This window comes from Branchiostoma lanceolatum, chromosome 9 (assembly GCF_035083965.1).
Source record: "Branchiostoma lanceolatum isolate klBraLanc5 chromosome 9, klBraLanc5.hap2, whole genome shotgun sequence".
In the NCBI taxonomy this organism is placed as follows: Eukaryota; Metazoa; Chordata; class Leptocardii; order Amphioxiformes; family Branchiostomatidae; genus Branchiostoma; species Branchiostoma lanceolatum.
Window position 1 is genome coordinate 16,974,400 of NC_089730.1, and position 22,863 is coordinate 16,997,262.

Consider the following 22,863-nt stretch of genomic DNA (forward strand, 5'->3'; position numbering starts at 1 on the left):
CACAATCAGTGGGAAATTCACAATGATTAAGTTTAATTTCTTGTTAAAACTTAAAGAATGCCTTTGTTGACTTCCTGTTGATCTATATATGTTTGTGCAGAAATCCAGCTCTTCCAAGGAGAAAACTCAGGGTGCCCCCGGTCCTGTGGTGGCCCCCCTCCCCCCTGCCCCCCAGGTGTCAGCTCCAGTCCCACCAGTAACCCTGCCACCAGTCCAGCCCCCTCCTCCTCCTCAAGTCCAGCCGCCTCCTCCACAGCATCAGCACCAACCTGTACCTGTACAGCAACCTGTCGCACCTGGTATGTACATGTACACCTAGCCAGTCGCACATCTACACATGACCAGCAGGACTGTTTATTGCATTAGCGTCAAGTATGCTTTTTTTTTCAAAACGTAATGCCAACCACGTATTGGTACCAATAGTTTGAAGTGAATACTCCTGAAGCTGACATCACACTGTCAACGACTGTTCATCGCCAGAAGGTAGAATCAGTGTTAAAAACACTTATAAGTAAGTGATCACTTGCACTGTGAAAGCTAACACAACTACATGTAGGAGAATGGTTTCATATAAATATCCACATATCGTCAAACAGTTGAACTTTTTAAGAAGATTGAACAATGAACATGTTGTTTGTTGTGTTTAGCGCACCATGCCAGCCTGCCCCCCCAGCCCAGTAGACCGAGTGCCAAGGCTGCCCCAGCTCCGCCCAAACCTGTGACCATCAGACCTCCAACCACACAGCTACAACAGCAACTCAGGCCTCCAGGTACACAACACAACCTAGAACTATCTTACTTACACTTACACTTAAACATGTCACCATCAGAACACACGCTACACAGCTACAACAGCAACTCTGGCCTCCAGGTACGCAACACAACCTAGAACTATCTTACTTACACTTACACTTTAACATGTCACCATCAGAACACAGCTACAACAGCAACTCTGGCCTCCAGGTACACAACACAACCTAGAACTATCTTACTTACACTTACACTTAAACATGTCACCATCAGAACACACACATACACAGCTACAACAGCAACTCTGGCCTCCAGGTACACAACACAACCTAGAACTATCTTACTTACACTTACACTTAAACATGTCACCATCAGAACACACACTACACAGCTACAACAGCAACTCAGGCCCCCAGGTACGCAACACAACCTAGAACTATCTTACTTACACTTACACTTAAACATGTCACCATCAGAACACACACTACACAGCTACAAGCCTACAACAGCAACTCAGGCCTCCAGGTACACAACACAACCTAGAACTATCTTACTTACACTTACACTTAAACATGTCACCATCAGAACACACACTACACAGCTACAAGCCTACAACAGCAACTCAGGCCTCCAGGTACACAACACAACCTAGAACTATCTTACTTACACTTACACTTAAACATGTCACCATCAGAACACACGCTACACAGCTACAACAGCAACTCAGGCCTCCAGGTAGGCAACACAACCTAAAACTTAACATGTATCTCACCAAAATCAAGGCAGACCTTAGGCAAGGATACTGTGTTTTTCACAGCATTTTTGTGGTTGTTTATGTACATGTAGTACAAATCAAAAAGTTTTGAAAGAGATGTCTGGGATTTTTAGAAGGTGCACCTTTAGAAGGTTCTTGATCCAAAAACAGATGCGTATCTATACATGAGTTTTCAAGAATTTTTCATTATTATCTATTGAGATTAATCTACTAGTAGAAGCTTTTGTGGAAGTTTTTTTTGCTTCCCATCTGCAACACAGTAACTGTGATATTTTATTTGTTAATGGTATCTTGATTTTAGCTACTTTAATGGTCACTTAACTGATAAAATTACGTAACATTTGAGACAGTGATGTTTGTATATTAGATGAATTTACAGTAGCCCATCTTGTAGTACAAGCATTTTCTTTCTTTTGTTTTCTCAGTTAACCTGATCAGAAGTCGGGCTAACCCTCTTCGTACCATGAGATGGTTATCTGACAATAAGTATAAGAAAGATGTTTGTTCCTACATTCCAGTGTCCTCACCACCACCGCTTGCCAGCCCCCCTCCATTGATAGACAACAGAAGCTTCCCCCCCATGCCTTTACCCACCCCCCCTCCAGTACCTGTCTCTGTCCCCCTCACCCAACCCCCTCCCCTAGCAACCCAAGTTCCCCCACCCATCCCCTCCCAGATCGAGCAACTCCTAGCTGCTCCCAGGCACCCCCCTCCCACGACCAGACCACCCCCTCTCGTGTCCCCGCCCCCTGTGGTTAAACCCCCAGAGGTTCGGCTACCGTCCCCCCCACTAGCACCCCCTCCGCCCCAAGTGGAGAAGAAACAGGAGAGCAGAGTGGAGGCGCCACAGCCTCAGGGCCCTCCCCCGGGGCTCAGGATGGACATGTCTGGACTCTCCCCCTCCCCACCGTCATCGATACCGTCTGCACCCGTATCAAGACCCCCTCCTGCACCAACTGGTAAGATCTTCACATTTCCCTACTATACATTTGTAATATTTACTGAGATTACATTTTTGATGTGTTTATATGTTTATTTGTGTGTTTGTACAATGTTGTTATTTGAATGAGCTAGCTGGTTTTCACATGCTAGGCACCTTTGGGGACACTGACAGGAAGTTAAATGAATGGTCCCAGAATAGTTTGTCTCATTTCTTGTCTTTAAGTTCCTGCTATATGCATGTCTGTAACCTTATGGGAGACAGTAGGAAATTTTTTAATTTTTTATTTTTTTTTGAGTTTTTTTTATTTTTTTAAATTTTATTCGAACATACATAAATACTTAACATACCAACATATTTACATTGCACATTTACAACCAACAAATAAACACAGTTACATATTGTTGCAGGGGCCATTCCCACTGGCTTTTTTGCACTAGGGTGAGCTCCCTAGTTACATATATCTACAGGGGTCATTCCCACTGGCTTTTTTGGCTAGGGTGCGCTCCCTAGGACTTTTTTGACAGGGGTGTTTCATCCCCCCTGGATTTTCTGTGCGAGGGTTTCTTCCCAAGGACTTTTGTGCAGGGATGTCATCCCTGGGTTTCTGTGCAGGGTTTTCCTTCCCTGTGTTTTGAATATAACACTAACCAATTGTTTGCATTTATTACAAGTTTTACAAAAATTTACAAAATACATTTATATATGAAACATATCTACATGTAAAACATTACACGCTATACACACTCAAATTATAACCGCTATTCAGGCACAAAAGAATATAAAACAAAAGCTACATTAACACCATATCAAACAATTACATCAGATAGAAAAAAAAAGTGAGAACAAGCGTATATAGACAAACAGCAGAAACATATACAATTATTCATGCATCAGAACAAAATACACAAATGCCATAAATCACAACAACAACAAAAACAAGCATCAGGGGAAACACACAAAAAACAAAAAGTTACAAATTTACCAATACACAAAATCAGGCTACAATACTTACTGTTAGTGTTACAACACCAGCCATACAAAACAAAGAGATTACAACATTCTCACATAGACAACGCCAGGTAAACAAAAATATCATATACATACAAGAGCACAATAACATTGTTGGGTACGATAAACAACTTACACCGGATCTACATATACAAAAACATCAGTTGGTTGACATTGCCACAAATACCACTCACACTGTTGTAGTCAGTAACACACTCAAAAATAAAGAATAAACAAACACAACAATCACAATTACAATCACGGTCACTTTTACAGCTTTACATTGAATAAATACAATTCCATACATGTGTGTCATTCCTAAGGTCCCAGAGGAAAGTAGCAAAAATGTCATCTCTCATTAAGTCCAACAGTAGGAAAAATGCATCGGACAGAATCAGCGAGACATTCACAATAATGAATAAGATAAGAAATTCACAAAAACAAAAAATTTTCAGAGATATGAAATCTTTGATTTTGACAATAACAGTGTTTTGTCTTTCCCAGGGAGCACAAACGGTGTGTCTCACCCGAAGGCCCAGCCTGACGGAGCCAGTAAACCCGACCCAGTCAGCAACCCCGCCACCCCTCCCCCTACATCTGCGGCTCAGTCTACACCCCAGCAGAAGAAGGTAATGTTCGTCTCAAACCTTGTATGAAACCAAAGTACAACAATTTCTTATTACATATTCAACAAGAGTGATTGTCGTAGTATTATTGACTTAAAACTCATTGATTTAGTCGTTTGTGCAAACTATAAACTCCTCCTGTAATTTAACATTGCACCATCAAAAGGTCATTCTTCAAACCTGAGGTTTTTGTAAAAAGGTACCAGTAATGCAGTTATGACTGCCAGATGACATCTCAGTGAAAATGGTAACCAGTTTGGAAACTAGCACCACGGTTTGCAAAAAATCTACCAGAGTACTATCAGTCTTCCACAGTCATGGCATCATAATAATTATTGTGATGTTTCTTTTCAATGTCTTGATTTGTCTGCATGTTTTGCCAATTTCTCAGGACTTCAAGGCGCGGGTGAACCCCTGGGCCAAGCTGGCGAACCAGAGCGCTCGGCCAAGTGTCAACAAGTCCACCGCTGCCAACAGCTTCGAGATGTTCAGAAAGCAGGCGCGGGAAAAGGAGGAAAGGGTGGGTTTTTGAAAGAGTAGATTCTCTTGCTTAAATGGTAGACGATGAAAAGAAATATTAGGTGCTCATCTAGATATGAATTTGCTATTTTATTAATACAGTGATTTTGTAACAAAAAAGCTACAACATTTTGTGAAAGAGCTACATGTATGGGAATTTCTACAATACAAACCTGTAAGCGCTGTACATAGCTCTTCAGTGAGCTAAACTGGTTTGAGATCACTTTCACTTGATAAATGTGAGTGATGTTTTGATGGTGTATTTTAGGCCAAGATGATGAGACAACAGGAAGAGCACCGACAACAGCAAAGGGAGCAGGCTGAACGGGAGAGACTACGGCAGGAGAGGGAGAGACTGAGGTAAACAAAACCTCTCTGTCTTCTTCACACTAAAGTTTCAGTACTAGTCAAAGATGATGTCTTTGAAATGCTCACATAGTAAGGATTGTATCATAGAGCAAGCTTAGAGAAGAGGGAACAGTAAGGGTTGCATACTAACTCTCTACTGTGGAAACTAACTCTCCACTGTGACTCATCTAACACCATCACACACTCTGTACTAAAATCGGGTTCTTTCTACCACAACACATATTTCAAAAACCTCTGGAGATGGCTGTGTATATATAGTGCTATGTTTTATGGTTGTGTTGTGTTGTATGTATATATGTATATGTTTTTTTTACATGTACTATTGGTTAGTTAGTGCCTGCAATAAAGAATTTGATAAAAGTATTGATAATTCCACAGGGAACGCGAGGAAGAAGAAATGCTGGAGCGTGCTAGACTGGAGCGAGCGCGGCGGTCGCAGGAGAACGCCCGGAAACAGAGCGAGGAGAAACGACAGCAGGACGAGGAACAACGGCAGAAGGACGACGATCAGGAGAGGCTCGAGAACGAGCGCCAGAAGATGGCCGCCCAGCGAGAACGGGAGCGGCGCAAGGAGCAGGAGAGAAGGCGCAGAGAGGCGGTAAGTTACGGACACGTTGTAAGATCGTGTTATAATGGTTGGCCCCAGCTTGGACATGTTGTAAGGGATGCATTCGTCAGTTCAGATGGTGATGTAAATCCGACGGTAAGTGATAAACACCAACTGGTATTAACAGCATGTTGTATGATGCTGTAGAAAGAAAATTCTTTCAAGTTGGTGCTGCAGTGTTGTAGTCAGCCAAGTAATTTCATCACCTACTGCTGAGTGGTTTTATAATTACTTTCGCTGTGACCTCTCCATTATCAATTTATGACACTGCGAATGCCAACTCCATTGTATTACTACCGCACTATGGAATTGCTTCAACCATAAATGCAGTTACAGTAATTCTAATTTTTATCTTCCCCTACAGATGGCCGGTGGCATCGACATGAACCAACAACACGACATCATGGCCTCCTTTGAAGAGATGATGTAAACAAAAACAGAACAACATGTCTGCTACAGTCCTGTCTCTCCAAGGCGTTTCCTCCGCTACAAGATACCGTTGTCCGTAACAACATGGTGCAGTTCTCCGATTCGCCAAAAATACTGGCAGCGTTCTTACAATAAACCTCGGTCGCTCTCTCAGCTTGTAAAGTTTCGACAACAGCTGTATATTACACACACACCTTTATCGGGTATAAATATACCTCGGCATTGTGATCAAATGTTGAACGAACCATTTAACATGGTGTTAGCCTTGTGTATAATGTGGCCACAGTGTTTATGGTGTAGTGTGAACGGGTCGGACCGTTGGGGACCGTCCGTCCTTTTGCAGGCTCGTGCCTGAATTTATTCTTACAGCCATCATAATGTTGATAAGTCATAGTATATTCCCCTTCCCATACACTGCGTACACTCTCTCTCTCCGAGAGACCTAGTGTGCTATTTTGTAACTTCTCAAATGGCGTGTACATACTGCTGCTGTAAAATGTTGCTTGTAGTGTTAGTACGACCCCCTCCCCCACATAGACCCCCCAACCCGGGGGGGAGAACAATGACCTTTTCCAGGCTTGACGGGAACAGCCCAACACTGTAAATACCTCATTTTTTGCTCGTTCTTGAAGAGATATGCAAGAATATATTGTTATGGTATCCACTGGCATGTTGCATGTTTGTGAAGTGCTGAGACAAGTGGTGTGAGATGTCCGGGTTGTAAGGTTGGAGGGGACAGATCCTAATGTCAGCAACTGTACAGAATGGATTGGGAAGTTCTGTGTTCCTAACATAGCCAGCTATTCCATTCTCCTATGCAGAGCCTCGCCCGTCTATACAATACACCTTGGAGAGGCTCTGCTAAACTGGGCTGGGGTTTTCAACTTTTGTGGGTGTGGCCTCAAAGCCATCTGTCAGCCAATCAGCTTTACCTAAAGAAAACATTAAGGCATTTCTCTGATTGTAGCCATGCTGGTTAGAAGCCATACCAACAAAAGTAGTGTGGCCTCTAAGCAGCTGTCAGCCAATCAGCTTTACCTAAAGAAAACATTAAGGCATTTCTCTGATTGGCTAACAGCTGGTTAGAAGCCATGCCAACAAAAGTAGTGTGGCCTCTAAGCAGCTGTCAGCCAATCAGAGAATCAGCATTACCTAAAGAAAACATTTAGACACATCTCTAATTGACAGATTGCCGTTTTAGAGGCCATGACCAGAAAAGTGGAAACCTCAGCCCGGTTTAGCAGAGCCTCCCCAAGGTATGTTGTACACGCTGCAGGCAAGGCTCTGCGTAGGAGAATGTGTTATCCTTGTACAGTTTCAATGGATTTCGTCTATCATTAGAGTTTCCCTTGCTAAGAGTGGCATTTTGAGAAATGCTTTCTTCGAGTTAAAGGCAAGGAGCAACTGCAATGCGCAAGCAAACGTGGCTGATAGTAAAGAAAAAAAAGTAGTGCCATATTTTCTCTTGTATAAAGGTGGCTGTTCAACTTAAAAGCCAAGAAAAATAAGAGTATGGGTGGAATAAATTTTGTTTCATTCTTATTTTGACACACACGTTTTTGTTTGATGATATTTTTTGAAGGGATGTTCGCTTGTGTTACACTTGCATTTTTCAATGCCCTACCAAACAGTTGCATGCTATCGTGTTAATATAAGATGTAAGGACAAAAAATATAGTATTCTTCTTAAGAAAAAAATGTGTTGTCCAGAGAAAGAACATTCCATGGTAAGGTTCTGTATTAGACTAGTCTATGACATCTCCTTAACAACTCTACACTTAAATAGCTGATCATTTAACATCTTGTCAATTGTACAGAAAGTAATGTATGTGAATTAATTAATTCTCCCTTCATTTTTTTGCAACTTTGTGTACAGTTTTTCATCTTTTATTACGATATTATTGACATGACTAGGGAAGGTTTGCCAAAATCGTATTCGAGTCCCAAGTACTATTATTAATGATAGGATGGTGTGCAGTCTGTGGCTATTGAGTAGCTACAAGCTGCGTGGGTTTAAGTCACACTGCGGGGCTTGAGCTTTGTCAGTACTTAAAGTAGGACCAGTGTTTTTCTGTGTATGATCAATGTATTTAAGTGGCATGGATGCCCCAGGTTACAAATGTACAACAAATTGTTGAATAAAGCACAATCAAACTGCACCTGGCGTTTATGACATTGATGGGTTTTTTTCTGCAATCTCTACTCAGACACATGTACTACATTGTCGTTTTTATAGTGTTATCTGACAGAATTAGCAATATCGAATCTTACGGTACAGATCGCAGAAAGAATCAAAAGAGATAGTGATCGGGGGCTATGTTATAATTGTGGAAAAGAGAACATCAGACTTCTTTTTTATTCATTTATTAGCTGCAACGATGTAAGTGTGGTACAATGCCAACATGTGTGTAAGAGATCATGTTTTCAGTCCTTTTGCACAAGAGTGTCTTGAAAAAAAAGGCTTCAGGGATAAGATGTAAGGATCCTTGGCAGTTATTTCATTTTGTAGCCAAAACAATGATAGTTGGGCAGTGCATTGGCTGTTACAGATTTAAATGCAGGGCATTTCAACGATTGTGCTTCGCTCCTTTCCCACGGTTCTTGCCTCCTGTGTTTCTGGATGTTTTGGACTTCTGATTGACTCTCATTCTTTTCTGTGGCACTGAAGCCTCCTGTGGAGAAAAAAAAGAAAGACTTGAAATTGTCATGCATCACATCAAGTACAGGTAATCCATAATGATGGTCAAGCAAAAAGACGACATTTAGTGTCTAGCTCCCTTTCTCATTGTGATACAGGCTCAATACAATGTGAAATCGTGTTCAAACAATGAAGAACCAATGCAACTTCTGACGAGAAAATCGATAAAATCAATGAAGACATGTTCGCGGTGGTGATGTTTCTTATAATTAACACTCAGCCTGCTAAAGTAGCCGTTTGGCACCAAACTTGTACAGGTTATGGGTTTAGGGAGAAGGTTAAACAAACGATGGCCTTCACAGCTAGGATATAGACCAGTACGGTTGAAATTCACCCTGTTGCCTAATCCCACAACTAGTATAAATTTGATGCTAAACAGCTACCTTAGCTTTTTTTGTCAACAATCTCCTATAGTATACCTTTGATAAAGTATGATCCTTTACTTAAACACAAGCTCACCTCGAAAATTAAGCTACATTTGCTTGACAATGTGTTGCAGTAAAGTATCAAACTTCATAATGAAATTTTTTAACACAGATGAGCTTTCATTAGCCTGAGTGTCATCCTGTTTCAGTTCCAGGCTCTACCTTCACCAAACAAGGTAGAGCCTGGAACTGAAACAGGATGACTCTCTTTCTAAGCTTTCATGCTAATCTCCCACCTGATGTTTCCTCTTGCCTGCTGCAGTCTGGGTGTTGTCAGTGTTCTCAGCACCATCAACTTCCATGTCATAATCAGAGTCGTCAGCTTCAAAATATTTGGCTAAAAAGAATATTACATACATTTGTGAATAGTTTCGTCAGGTTGGTATAAATCAATGTTTTCTTGAGTGGGTATGACATAAAAAGTATACACAACACAGGTACAACAGTGTATTCTGCATCAGTCTCAGCATTCTCTACATAGTTACTTTTGACATGAAGGAAGTGGTCAGGCCTTCGTCAGAAAATCAATTAGTAAAAATATCTTGGAAGACTTAAACCCAGATATGGATGCTGTAATGTTTTCATCCACCAGAACAGGAAATGAGTACTTTTATAAGCAGGTTCATGGTTCCAACTGCACATACGAGGTCAGAGGTGAATAGTGGAGGCCCCTAACTTGTAAACAATTCTTGTCTATACAGATGTGTTTTGTTTATGTCTCAGGGGCCTTCAACATATTGCCTCACAACAATACAGCACATGCAGTCTAAGTCATGAACCAACTTATTACTGTTCGGTCCTCTTACCTGGGTACAGGTCGCTCATGCTGTCATCAGAGTCTTCCTCACTTTCACTGTCGGTGTCTTGAGACTTAGAGAACTTCTTCTCTGCTGAGCTGTGGTCTAAACTTTCCTTCTTCTTCCTGTTCAGTTTGCAAAGAGGAACAAACTTTTCCCCAGTCCTCTGGCACTCCTCCCCTGTAAAGAAATGACAAGTTAGGAATTTGGAGGGTCAGAGGTTCAAACCCCGGCTGGGTGAAACCAACGACTTCAAAATGGTGAACAAAAGTGAAAGCAAAACTTATCTCGAACCAGTTTAGTTCAAATCAACTCAATGAATATTTCAGCTATTCTTCCACTGTGACATGTGACAGGGAAGACAGATGTAATGTACAGTATTCACAGGTTTGTTGTTCCAGGAAAATTCCCCTAGTTCACCTTTCAACAAGTACAATGGACTATGGCTAGACGTCCCGTTCCTAAGGACTGCAACCCTTTCCAGTGGCGTGAATGTCGGGTGATTGACACAGCTGGAATTCTAACTCGACTTTTTGGTCCAGAGGCAGGGTCACTGACCAAGTGTACTATGCACACTCAGGGCTCGAAATTCATTTTTGGAAATAGGTGCACTGGTGCACCCAACCAAGAAAATTAGGTGCACAGAAAGAAATTTGGGTGCACCACATAAAATAAAGTTGAATGTGAGCAAAATATAATTACAGTTAAATGCTCTTATAATTGTAATCAAGAACTTAACAATCTGTAATCAAATTTCAAACAAGTAATACATCAAATAAATTGCTTTTTCTGATACTGTTTGCTAGTGTACAATGGTACCTTTACCCTATATCCTACAAAAATATCTAGGTGCACCAGTGCACCCACAGTCAAAAATTAGGTGCACAGCTCCAATTTTGGGTGCACACAGGTGCACATGCACCCACTATTTCGAGCCCTGACACTACATGTACATGAAAATTGTACATACAGATGACACACTGATTCTATCATACAACGTATCTACTGTACTTACATCTTTCCAGGGCCTTTTTGTACCTCCTGCCGTTGACGTGGCGGTACACAGCGCTGGGTAACTTGTTCAGATGTCTGAGAGTCAGCGTACAGAACAACTCGTGTCTGAAAAATACAAGCAGACATTTAGCATTAAAAAAAGGTAAAGCAGTCATCTTCAATTGAGATGAAGCATGATGCTTTCTCAAGCTAATACGATTCCACACTGAATTTCAGTCACAATGATCAATGTCTTGTACATGTTTGTGTTCGTTAAAACAACAATCGAAAGGTGTTACGGTAAACACATGCCGTTACCTTTAGCTAACTGAAATAGCCTTTTGGCATCCCAATTCTCTATTGGTTACAGAGTTAGGCAGCATGGAGAAGGTTAATTATTTTCGGAAGATATTTGAATGTCTGAAAATGCTTCAGCTATGAGTCACTGAAATGCAAATTGGAACACCAATATGGTGGTGGACACAGCGATGACATCATGCATGTGAAACACTCAAATGTGTTGACTTGGACATACTGTCTTTTTGGCTTGTCATTGGGTCTGATGTGAGGTTCAAACTTCTTGTAGTCGAAGTTGTCCTCGGTCTTGAGCCCTGACACCAGGTTCTTGTACTTCTTGCCCTTGACGTACGTCTGTAGCGAGGGGAGGTGGTAGGGCAGCTCATGTCCGGTCAGAGTGCAGAGGACCTGTGGGTGGAGAGTTAGCAAAACAATGTACGCATTACGATTAAACTGCTGGTGTTGTACGTTAACAAGAAGCTGCAAAAGACCAGACTGATAGGATGGATCCACTCACACCAGGATTGACACCTACTCTTAGTGACGAGTGTGGTAGGTTTTTTGTGTTCGACGTGTGACTCTTCTAAAAAATTGGGGTCGCCGACTTATCCCAGATAGCATCCCTAATATCTAGGTACTCATTTTCACCTGAGTCAAGTGAGGAAGAAATAGGTGTAAATTAAAGTGCCTTTTCCAAAGGCCCAACATTCGGGGGCCTGCGAGGGGTTCGAACCCAGAACCTTTAGAAATTAGTTTCTAAGTCAACAACACTAACCACAAACCCACCTTATCATCAACATTGAAGTAAAACACATTAAAATGTTCATGGCCATGGTCTATAACATACAGGGATGTTAAACAAATGCAACATGTTTATAACACATCATAACGTGCCTACTTGTGGTCACAGCCAGACGTGTAAATATTCCCACCATACGGCTATACACGAAATCAAATTAACGGAAATGTAACATCTGATGACTAAGAATTCACTCTCTTACTCTTTTAGAATCCGGAAGAATCTGAAATCCGGAATAAGACGAGACAAAATTCCGGACATCAGCTGGCATGTTTTCACCGGGCGCCGCCATGTTGGGGTCAGCTCAGGTCATTGTGAGGCTCTACATGAAGTATTACAATTACTCTGTTGTCCTTTTTTCCCTTTGTTCCTCTACTGAACTACATTTTCACTTCACAAAACTTTGTTCAAATTATAGATTTTATTCAAGAATTGGTATAAATGTCCGAACGTGGAGTTGTATGGGACAAACAGCGGCCAAATTTTCACTTCTGATTTCTTTAAAACTCCATTCAGACCCTTCAAGATGGCGGCTCTTGCTGATTTAGTTGCAGCAGCTCTCATCGGTAAGATTTGCAAGTTTTACGGCTTAACAACAGTTTTGGAGTGAAGAATTCTGGCAAGATATGCTTCTAGAAAGAAGGAATGTATTCTTTCACTTTGAAACTGTTTTCGCTCTTTTCAAAGTTGTAATTTTGCGGGCGAAGGCTGGATAAATAAAAAAAATGGGGAGGGGCCAAAGTTCCCTCCTTGTTACTTTTTTGATAACCTTAATTTTGTCAAGGACGTAGAGAGATTTGGTAAAGGTGAATAAGACTTAAGGAGTTTTTTTGTTGTTGATCGAGATTGCATATTAAAACTTAGCTGTATTACTAGATTGATGAAAACTAGAGTATTTCGGTTGTTATTAACTCTTATTTATGTAGCAGGCACAACATACATTTGTAGGCCTGCTTACTAGTAGGGAATCGAACTCAGAACCTTTAGATTCTTTAGAAGTCAATAACCACAAGACCACTTTGCCGCCTCGGACGTTGTTATTCAGAAACGTTTGTGAATCAAACCTGTTACTAGTACTAGTAGTCAGGTCTTACCCATCTTGTACTGACGACATATACAAAACTCTTAATCAATGCCAACACAAAAGATGGATTCATCCAAATTTTCGACTGATTAGCTCCAGTCTTTGTTAAAGAATGAGCGAGGAATGAGGAATGGGTTGGTCCAGTTTTTTTGTCTTGGCGATTTGCAGTTCAACTTTGATTCAGAATGCATATGGCTTCTACCAACACAGATGAACTTTTGAGTGAAAATAGAATTGTTCTGTTTGCGTATATCCAGAAGGGACATGAGCGGTGGTGTATTGTGGGTGTCCAAAAGACGTATGGACGCATAGCTAGCTAATGCCCAGTTATTAACATATGCCATGCACAACTGTTGTGTTTGCATACGTGCAGAGAGGAGACATGAGCGTCAACATGTTGAAGGCTTCAGAAGTTCAAGGGCATCTAAAAGATGCATGGAGGCATAGCTATTATTAGTAGCTAATATCCTGTTGTCACATGCCATACAAAATTGTTCTGTTATCGTACATGCAGAGAAAGACCCAAGCGGCTACGTGTTGAACTGATGGAGGCATAGCTAGCTAATACCCTGTTGTTAACACATACTCGTGTTTGTGTATATCCAGAGAGAGACACGAGCGGGGACATGTTATGGACGTGGTCGTACCCGTCTGTCAGCCCGCAGCAGCGCGACATCTTTGTGTAGGGCATCCAAAAGATGCATTTACGCATAGCTAGCTAATACCCTGTTATTAACACATGCCATACACAATTGTTCTGTTTGCGTACATCCAGAGAGGGACACAAGTGGCGACATGTTATGGACGTGGTCGTATCCGTCCGTCAGTCCGCAGCAGCGCGACATCTTAGTGTAGGGCATCCAAAAGACGCATGGATGCATAGCTAGCTAATACCCTGTTGTTAATACATATTTGTTCCCTTTGCGTACATCCAGAGAGGGACACCAGCGGGGACGTGTTATGGACGTGGTCGTACCCGTCCGTCAGCCCGCAGCAGCGCGACCTCCTCACCAGGAAGTCCCAGCTGACGGCCGACCCCGCGAACATCCCGTCCTTCGTGTACGGTCAGTGGCAGAGACAGTGGTACTACATCAAATCAGCACAGGTCCAAGAGGGGGACCCACTGCCTAAGGTGTGCTCAAAATTACTTTGTAACCACATTGACTTTATTTAGGTCAGGTTACACACAGTCCAATTCTGTCTGAGACATTCTTTGGAATGAACATCAGCAAATAAGACCATCAACCAGTAGATCACTTGATATTAATCTTGTAGCCAATTCCAATCACTTGTACTTTCCAAAGTCTCTGTAGTCCTGCTGCTACCTTCCTCAGTGCAATACTGACTGTGGTTCAACTTACCACTGCTAGGTGGTGCAATTGCAGTGAGAAGAATGCAATCCCAAACATGATCATGCCTAACCTTGTACTTGCTTGCTTACCTTGTATCTTCCCTCAAAATTTGATGATGTATCCTCCCTCATCATATAGTTCATGACTGGATTAGATTTTCTGATCCATTGAACACCCCTATGTCAACGTGTGAATCTATGAAGGCCTTAAGGTCCACCAAAACATTACCAATTTGAAATAACTTACAATCCAATTTGTGAGTCTACAAAGGACTACCAAAAGATGACTGAAAAATTTATTCTTTTTCCATTTCTGTATAAAAGTTCACAGTGAAGTCCTGAACATAACTCACAATGAAACCGTATTTTCAGGTGACACACTTCTCCCTAGTCATCGTGTCCAAGGACTTCAACCCCGAGAAGTACGAGACGTTCTCCCGTATCCTGTGCAAGGCGTACAGTAGAACGGGCAGCCCCGCCGCCATGCTGCAGTTCTACCTGGCCGTGGTCACGCGAGGGTCGTGCCAGAGCGAAGAAAACGGTAACTTCCTGGTGAAGGAGTTTGACCCAAGGAAAGCATATGCAGCAGGGTCTGTTAAAGGTAACAAAAGAAACATTATTATTTCCTCTGCCCATTATCCTTTTCACCAGTGCTTGTTTGGTTGTTTTTTCCCAGCTCAGCACAAATCAAGGATATCGATAAATCTCCAACCAAGCAGATCTATCAGTGGCAAGGCAAGGGCCAACCAGTATCAAAAGCCACCGGATTGAGACCATTTTTGAAAAGAAATGCTCCTCCCTGCTTGATGAGTGATGACAGATCTCCAGTGGCTTTTGATACTGCCTTGCTACTGCCTTGCCTGCCTATATCTGCTTAGATATTGATGGCTTTTTAAGTTTTTGTGATCTCTCTGTTACGCCTTTGCCCAAGGAACAATGCTTGTTATTATATTATTCTCTTGTTACTTCTTACACCATAGAGCAAGGATAAATTTACCATTTGTTAGTAAGTCATAGACCCCCACAACATTTTTCTTCTCTTGTTTTGCTTTACTTTTTTGGTGAAAAAGTCCTTTCCATTATATACACAAACCTGTTCAAGCATATTCTTCTTATTTGTGACTCCTAAAATTTGTCTGGATGGTATCTTTTTTGTTTGTTTGCTGCAGATATAGTGAACAGGTTTGGAGTAGAGAGTATACTGATCTACACGGCCATACTCCTAAAGAAGAAACTTGTCGTCTACCACCCTCACCTGGATGGACTTCTGGAAACTGTCAGGTAGGTCAAAGGTTAAGCAGAGACCTGTGAGTCGCAAAACTTGCAAAAAACAAAGTTTGATGTACAGAAGTGTGTGTAAACTATGCACAGGTTCAAAGCAAGCTGTACATGTTTCTACCTTAGCTATGAGGAGCAAAACTTGTAAAACAAAGTTTGAAAGGATTTATGAAGAGCTGTTTTGAAAGTGCAATTTAGCCCCACCTAGTGACTGCTCAAAGAACTGCAGGTTCAAAATGCACTTACATTTTTAAGTTACAGCAAAGGCAAGCAGTTTGGTCTCATTTCGTGTGTCAACTATGTCACATGTTCAAAGCAAATGTTCACTTGTTTACTTAACACATGTTTTAGATTAATGTGTTCTTTTCAATTCATTGGCCATTCATAAGTAATAGAGTTGTGATTTCTGCCAAGCAATTCTTGTTTTTTCCAGAGCATTTCCAGCATTTGTGTGGCACAGACAAAACTGGACCATCCTCTACACAAACGTAGATCTGGTAGAGGAAGAGTTGGAGGATCTGAAGTCATCTGGTCATTACATCGCTGGCTTCACCGACCCGATGGTGGAGAGCAGGACGGACTTGTACGACGTCTTCGTGAACCTGTCTGATGGCGAGATATCAGTTGCAGCTCATGCTAAAGGTGTTGTATTCACACTTTTTTTTGTGTCAGGCAAGGGCCTTGCAGTGTAAATGAGGATTTTAACCAATTTTGTTTTCTTGTGTATTGTGGGTGAACTTGAAGGATTTTTCTGTTATGCAAGTACATGTGCTAAAACAATTTTTCTCTCCCAGAGTCCATGGCAATGGGTAAGATCCACAAGGACATTGCCATGGCGATGGTACAGTGTGCAGAGGATGATGGGATGGAGAACCAACAGGTCATAAAGGTAAGTTCATCATGGAATGAGGTGATGATTCAGACAGAATGTATATAATATGTGCAGACAACGTCTGTATCACAAAATTATAGTAAAGATAAATAGACAACATTGGCCTTATGAATACATATTAATATAATTCATACTGTTTTTTTAGTCATTAGATTTAACCAGGGTTCCATCCTGGTTACTGTAAATCTTGAAATATTCTCTGTGGTTTTATTTTTTAACACTTTTGCTGTGACCTGTCCATCGCGAAATCATGAATACACATTCATTGTATACATATCTGATAACTGCACTACAGCGTTGTTTTAACCTAAAACACTGACAACCTCCTTTTCACTCGTAATTAATCTCCAAGCAGATCTATTGGTGGCAATGACAGTACTGTACATGTAATATTCCCTTAACACCAAATAAAATCCCTGTGAAAGTGTAATGAATTTAAAGTAAGAAATAAAAACCAAAAATCATTATTCAAATACCAAATGCCATTCATTATTGTTAGGGAAAAGGGCAAATGGTTGCCTTTACTTCTGAGAATATTTTGTAAAAGTTATGACTTGCAAGCTTTTCGTTTCAATGGAAATCATACTTCAACAGCTCCCTCCATCCAAGAAAAGAAAAGTGCAATCCTTTATGTAGATGACCTGTAATCAACAGTACTGCCTTTTCCTCTGAGCCCAAGATTAATGTAAGGTCATTGACCCCTATCTTGGCCCCAAACACCCTTAAGGAGGCCCTTAATCCTCCTCACATCTTAAGATCCCCTCATTGTCATTAGCTCTGGCGGAAGATGAATGTTTCTTCCTTATAAGGCGGCCTGCTCTCCTGCTGCTGGTGTCCTCCAGGGCCTGTCTATTTCTATTCTTCCCCCTGGCCTAAAGGTCAGTCTTGGCAAATTTGGTGAAACCAGCAAGGTAGGTATTTTATCTTTGGCAGTGATGAAGTACGCCTGGGGCTCTGGCCTACATAAAAGTTGAAGTTAACGTTGTTGTTGTCTTGAAATTTTGTTGCCCAAAATGATTTTGGGTACAGTTCTTAATAATGATGGTACATTGTTAGAGACCTTGCCATGCACGCATACTACTAAGTATGCCAACCATGTCCTCCTGACCTTCTCCAGACCATGGTCATGACTCATGAGCAAGGTCATCTGTAGTTGGAGTTGGTAGCCGAAGTTGCCTACCTACTATAGGTTGCCTACTAGTCTTGAAAGTCGTCTGTGCCAGCCGACTTTATTGATTTTGAAAAAATATAGTCGGAAAAGTTATATTCTGCTTGAATTCGATAAGAGGGGTCAGCAGCAGGAAATTTCCCCCTCATCTTGTGTACCCCGCAGTTGTTTACCCTTGTACATTGTACCATCATAGTTTCTGGTATGCTTTATTGACCAGTAAACAAGACTTCAGCAGACAAACAGTAGTTCAGCTAGTGGCTTTTTGTACCATCTGGACTAATTCTGTCAACATTAAGCCTGGCCTTGGTTAGCATTAGAGTTAAATGGCCCATTAGGATATTTACCGGACTATTATGTATATATGTAATCGGTAAACTAGTACCGCTTCTTGGACCCTGGTGGTCCATGGATGCTGCTTCAGTCGGCAGTTACTATTAGATCTACAATAGATAATTGAAGTGAATGTGCAATTAAGTGTCTTCTACTGTACTACCGGTATGAATCTTGAAATAAGTGGTTTCATTTTTTTGGCAGTTTTTGTGGTGACCTGTGTCCACTGTGAAATGACATGCATTTACATTGTATCCTTACAGAATTGTTTGAACCATGAACTTGAAATTCAGCAAAAACCTTCCTTCCCCTTCTACCACAAAATAAGGTAGTCAATGTCAACTCCTAAATGGGGGCCTGCATGCCCTTTTGCGTAGAGTGTAATTGGCCGTTTTAATTTGACGTAAAGCGTTGCCGACCCCTCCAATTCAACGTAGAGCGTAATTGGTGTATTTTGCGTAGAGCGTTATAGGTCACTTTAATTCTACGTAATGCGTAGTAGCTACCAGGAATTTAGCGTAAAACGTAGTTGATGAATTGTGCTTAAAGCGCTGTCAAACTTTTCACAAGTCACAAACTAGTGTCATGTCCGCAGTCTTCTTTGTTTTGCAATCCTCCCCTTCTACACAATGGAACAATCCACCGAACACCCAAAATCTTGTGCAATATCAAGGCACATACAAGGGAATGATTCCACAGTGTGCTGGACACGAGATTGTCTTTAATTTACGAGCAGATGTAGCAGTCAGGCTTGTTTCGAGCGAAGTTCAAGTGATGTTTTCACGGTACATTGTGTGCGCTTTTACAGATGATAACCGGGTACCCGACTTGCGAGACGGGTGTCTGCTGCACTTCCTAGTCAGATCTTACCATCAATAAAGTTAAGGATGGTCACTGGCCGTCTTGGACCACAGATGGCCATAGATTGAGATTTTAAACCTAGTACCTTATGACCTGCAAGGTACTATCGGGCCTTATGAGGCTTTTCTTGGCGGGAACAAACATCTAAGTGACCATCCTGCTCTCCACTAAACGTGTTTTCTACGCTGCCACATACGAGAAAAACTATAGACCTCGCGCAGTAAGGTATACGGCCCTTTTCCGTTCTGCCAGCTACATGTAGTAACGTTACCTTTATCAAACAAAATGTTAGAATTTCCCTAAGTAACCATTTCGTAGGCCGCTGCAGAAACACACTCAGAGGTGGCCGAAAAAAATCATGAATGCATTTTCACTTGTCTGAATGTACTTGTCAGCGCTGTTATCGACAGCCTTCGATTCTTACTTTGAAATCCTCAAAATATAGGAACTGTCATCTCAGAGGGTTGAATCTTCAAAATTTCGAACTGAATTTCGACCTGAATTTCAGAGAAGGTATACCATTAAAATTTGCTGTGTCGCATAATTTGCCAACTCATGACAGTCCAAGAGACTCATCCTGTAGGTCGTTTACCTAATTTAAAATGTCACGCATGAAGTGATCAATGGATTTTGTGATCTCAAAGGTTGGCAATTGTGCAAAACAAAGCTTGCAACGCAAACAGCCGGGGTCTGTTTAAAGGTCCCATTGTGACTTTAAGATTACTTATTGTTTGTTTGTTGGTTTGAACCTTTGTTTATTCATGATAAGCTCAAATCGCCCCGCAGGCCGCTTTTCATTGAGGTCATGAGGGAAGAGGTAAGGATCAGGTACAATATACTAAAGTAACAGAGATCCACAGTCATTTGAGTCCTAATTTCTAATAACTCTATCAACATATATCATATACATACGCCGCTGTTTCTGGCTGAGGTCACACCATTTGCCAGAAGAGACCAAAGGGGTTTCTGTCAGAAACGTCAATTAATACATTCTCACTTGTCTGAGTGAACTTGTCAGCGCTGTTATCGACAGCCTTCGATTCTTAGGGTTGAATTTTGCAAATTTTCCGACCCCCCTACAAATCGCCCCCCTTCGGTGCTCGCTTGTGTCATAATCTACCCAAAAAAAACGAACAAAATCCTGGCTACGAGCATGGGTAGAGCAGACATGTGCAGGTTCAGCTTTGCGACATCACAGTCCCCCGAATGATCCCTTCGTAATTATTTATCTATAGTAAACCGTGTCAACCTGCGTCTGACCCTTTTGAAACCAAATGAATGGCAAAGATCAGCAAAAATATGGACTCAATTCTCATCTGTTTGTTTGATGATACAGTCGTTTTTAGAAGTTTGACACTTTTGCTAGTGCGCGGGAGAGCTTTTGACTGAGAATGGAGGCCGGCCTGTAGTATTCTTCTTCTTTTTGATGCTTGAACGACCGTGCCCCAAATGTTCCAGCATCAGTTATATACGGAGCTGGCCGTTATCATTGTTACTTTATATGTCCAAGACTATCTTAATGTCACGTCCAAACCTCATACATCACCAACTTTGACGCCTTAGTTCAGCCGTTAGGTTTTTGAGTCCTGCATAATGCATTGGGAAGCTTCAGAATTTACTGTAGAGCGTAGAGAGGCTACCTGAATTTAGCGTAATGCGTAGCCGGCCCTCTGAATTTAGCGTAGAGCGTTGTCGGGACCCCCCCATGCAGGCCCTCACTGACATCTGATGTAACTGGTCCGGACCTTTTAGCCTAGTGGTTAGGGTGTGCGGTCTGTGCGCTGGTGGGCCCGGGTCCAATTCCCGGGAGCCCAAGAGACTGTTGCCTTGCCTCTTGTGTTTCATGGTATTTGTTTGACTCTACTAACGGGTGCAAGACCATTCCACAGGGAAGCTGGAGGAGCAAACTTAGCAAGAATAGGATGGTTCTCAGAGAAGCAAAATTAACAACTTCTGTGCATGTTTGTCCATCTTCTGTAGGAAATTGCGAAGAAAACAAAAGAGCTGCTGAACAAAGTCAAGTCGCTGGCCACCCCTGCAGAGGAAGGAGGGAAACCCCTCATCACCCTGGATGCCTTGAGAGAAAGAAAGATGGCGCCGGCCAATGAGAACTTCTTGTTCAGCCTGGCAGCTGCAGAGGGGCTGGCAGACCTCTGATACGAACCTTGTGATTGGATAAAATAGAATTTTGAAAATTTGTAAACTATATTTCAAGCTATGAAAAACTGTTATGATGATATAAATAGGAAGGTACAAAATGTACATGATTGTACGATTGTGAAATTTGATACTTTTGTCTGGTAAAAGTTTAGAAATAAGGCTTTAACAGTAATCCCATGAAATTTGGAAAATGTTTTTTATGTTACCATTGTTAGAGATGCAATAAATGTCATGCATAGATAGATTATAAATGTACTGTGATGTAGGGCCAGTGAATTAACATTCCAACTTAAACTGTCTCATCATAAATTGAAAGACTTTTACGTACAGTATAATTGCTAGTATGGCTCATTCTGTCAATGTTGACTACAACGTACTAATAGGACTTAACTGTTATGTGTTTGTTGAACAAACAGTTTCTGTTAAAAGGAATGAGGCTGCTATACATTGAGGGAGGATTTTGAAAAAAAGCTGGAAGAGAGTCAAATTTCAGTATGAATTATATGTGAAAATATTCAATCTATAGGCAAATAAGAGTTTCAAAACTAATTAGCTGCATACGGTTCTGTGCCAAGTATTCGCAAATTGTGTACTTTGTACCGGTAGTGTGTTTTATGCATATTTGTTTCAATGAGTATGCAATTCTGTTTTGTACAGGTAACAAATAACCAATCCCCAAGCAGATGTAAGGATCTTAAGAGGAGGCAAACCGTTGGAAAACAATCACTGACAAAAGAGTATCAATGCAATGTTGCAAGAACATGCGTAAAGCACTGAGAATGAACCAGATCCTTCCGTCTGCTTGGAGATTGACAAATAACTACATTAATCTCTTCATGTCAGATATATAGCTTTGGATATATAGCTAATGCTATTGGTTAACTTGTATTATGATATGAAATGTAACAAGAAAGTATAAAGAATGGTGTAATTTTTATCACTTGGAAAATTCTAGCCTCAAAAGCATGCCACTAGGCACTACTAGCCTGACGAATCGCGCTCCTAGTGTCCAGCCAGTGTCCGTAACGCCTTTAACCCTAGGGGGTCAGTAACCTCCGGCTGAGAGCTTGTGTAAATACAGGCTATAGGCACTACATACTAGAGATTCCCACAGAACATATCTGGGACACACTAAATATAGGTATGATAGGCCATTAATTACTCATCATCATTAAAGGTAAAAGAGAAATGTCCAAATTTAGCACTACTAACCACTTTCACTTTGATGCCAGTATGCAATCTACCACTAAAGGCTTTTAGACATGTTGAGGTCACAAACTGTAAGATGGAGGTTAGGCCAAGGACTCTTGGACTCTACAGGATCATATTTTTAATTAAAGAACTGGTGATATATAGAACTGATTGATTAATTACAGAGGCATCTTTATAGGGAACGAGGGGGGAATGAGTCACTGGATTTGGAGTTATAAGAATGTCGCTGTGTTTGAATTGAATGAAGGTGTGTGTGACAAGCCTTGATCATTCTGTACAAAAATGTAGTCTCGGGTAACCATTTAGGGATGTTTTATTGGCCCCAGTCTTACTAAGCATAGGCCTTTTTCTGATGTCAGTACATGTAATAAGAAAGGTTGGCTGGAATTGAAACTCTAAAAATGCTTTAAAAATGGTTCCAGGCACTAATGGACCAGGGTGGGTATATAAGTGGTATAGCGAGTCATGTAGTGAAAAAGCAGAAAACTCA

The 22,863-nt window shown here is 41.4% G+C and overlaps 3 protein-coding genes across 18 annotated transcripts in view; 2 read left to right on the top strand and 1 right to left on the bottom strand.

The window, feature by feature from the left end:
• The window catches only part of LOC136442402 (bromodomain-containing protein 3-like), a 37,382-nt gene extending 29,198 nt beyond the window's left edge, over positions 1 to 8,184 (top strand). For all 16 annotated transcript variants that reach the window (XM_066439233.1, XM_066439232.1, XM_066439243.1 and 13 more), the window contains 8 exons: positions 101 to 299; positions 648 to 770; positions 2,044 to 2,484; positions 3,981 to 4,105; positions 4,494 to 4,622; positions 4,890 to 4,981; positions 5,369 to 5,588; positions 5,962 to 8,184. In XM_066439233.1, the coding sequence (XP_066295330.1) occupies positions 101 to 299; positions 648 to 770; positions 2,044 to 2,484; positions 3,981 to 4,105; positions 4,494 to 4,622; positions 4,890 to 4,981; positions 5,369 to 5,588; positions 5,962 to 6,027 (1,395 nt within the window). In that variant the 3' untranslated portion in view covers positions 6,028 to 8,184. The remainder of the gene's footprint in view (positions 1 to 100; positions 300 to 647; positions 771 to 2,043; positions 2,485 to 3,980; positions 4,106 to 4,493; positions 4,623 to 4,889; positions 4,982 to 5,368; positions 5,589 to 5,961) is intronic.
• LOC136442408 (surfeit locus protein 2-like) lies at positions 7,578 to 12,368 on the bottom strand. Its single transcript, XM_066439254.1, has 6 exons — positions 12,237 to 12,368; positions 11,474 to 11,643; positions 10,961 to 11,064; positions 9,955 to 10,125; positions 9,385 to 9,485; positions 7,578 to 8,697 (listed from the first exon to the last, which is right to left on the bottom strand). The coding sequence occupies exons 1-6, from the start codon at positions 12,324 to 12,326 to the stop codon at positions 8,593 to 8,595; spliced, it is 741 nt and encodes a 246-aa protein (XP_066295351.1). The 5' UTR covers positions 12,327 to 12,368; the 3' UTR covers positions 7,578 to 8,592.
• A 157-nt stretch (positions 12,369 to 12,525) lies between these two features.
• LOC136442407 (DENN domain-containing protein 10-like) lies at positions 12,526 to 22,519 on the top strand. Its single transcript, XM_066439253.1, has 7 exons — positions 12,526 to 12,600; positions 14,054 to 14,250; positions 14,842 to 15,070; positions 15,639 to 15,750; positions 16,181 to 16,389; positions 16,542 to 16,636; positions 20,982 to 22,519. Exons 1-7 carry the CDS (start codon positions 12,561 to 12,563, stop codon positions 21,156 to 21,158), a joined length of 1,059 nt encoding a protein of 352 aa, XP_066295350.1. The 5' UTR covers positions 12,526 to 12,560; the 3' UTR covers positions 21,159 to 22,519.
• Positions 22,520 to 22,863: the final 344 nt, after the last annotated feature.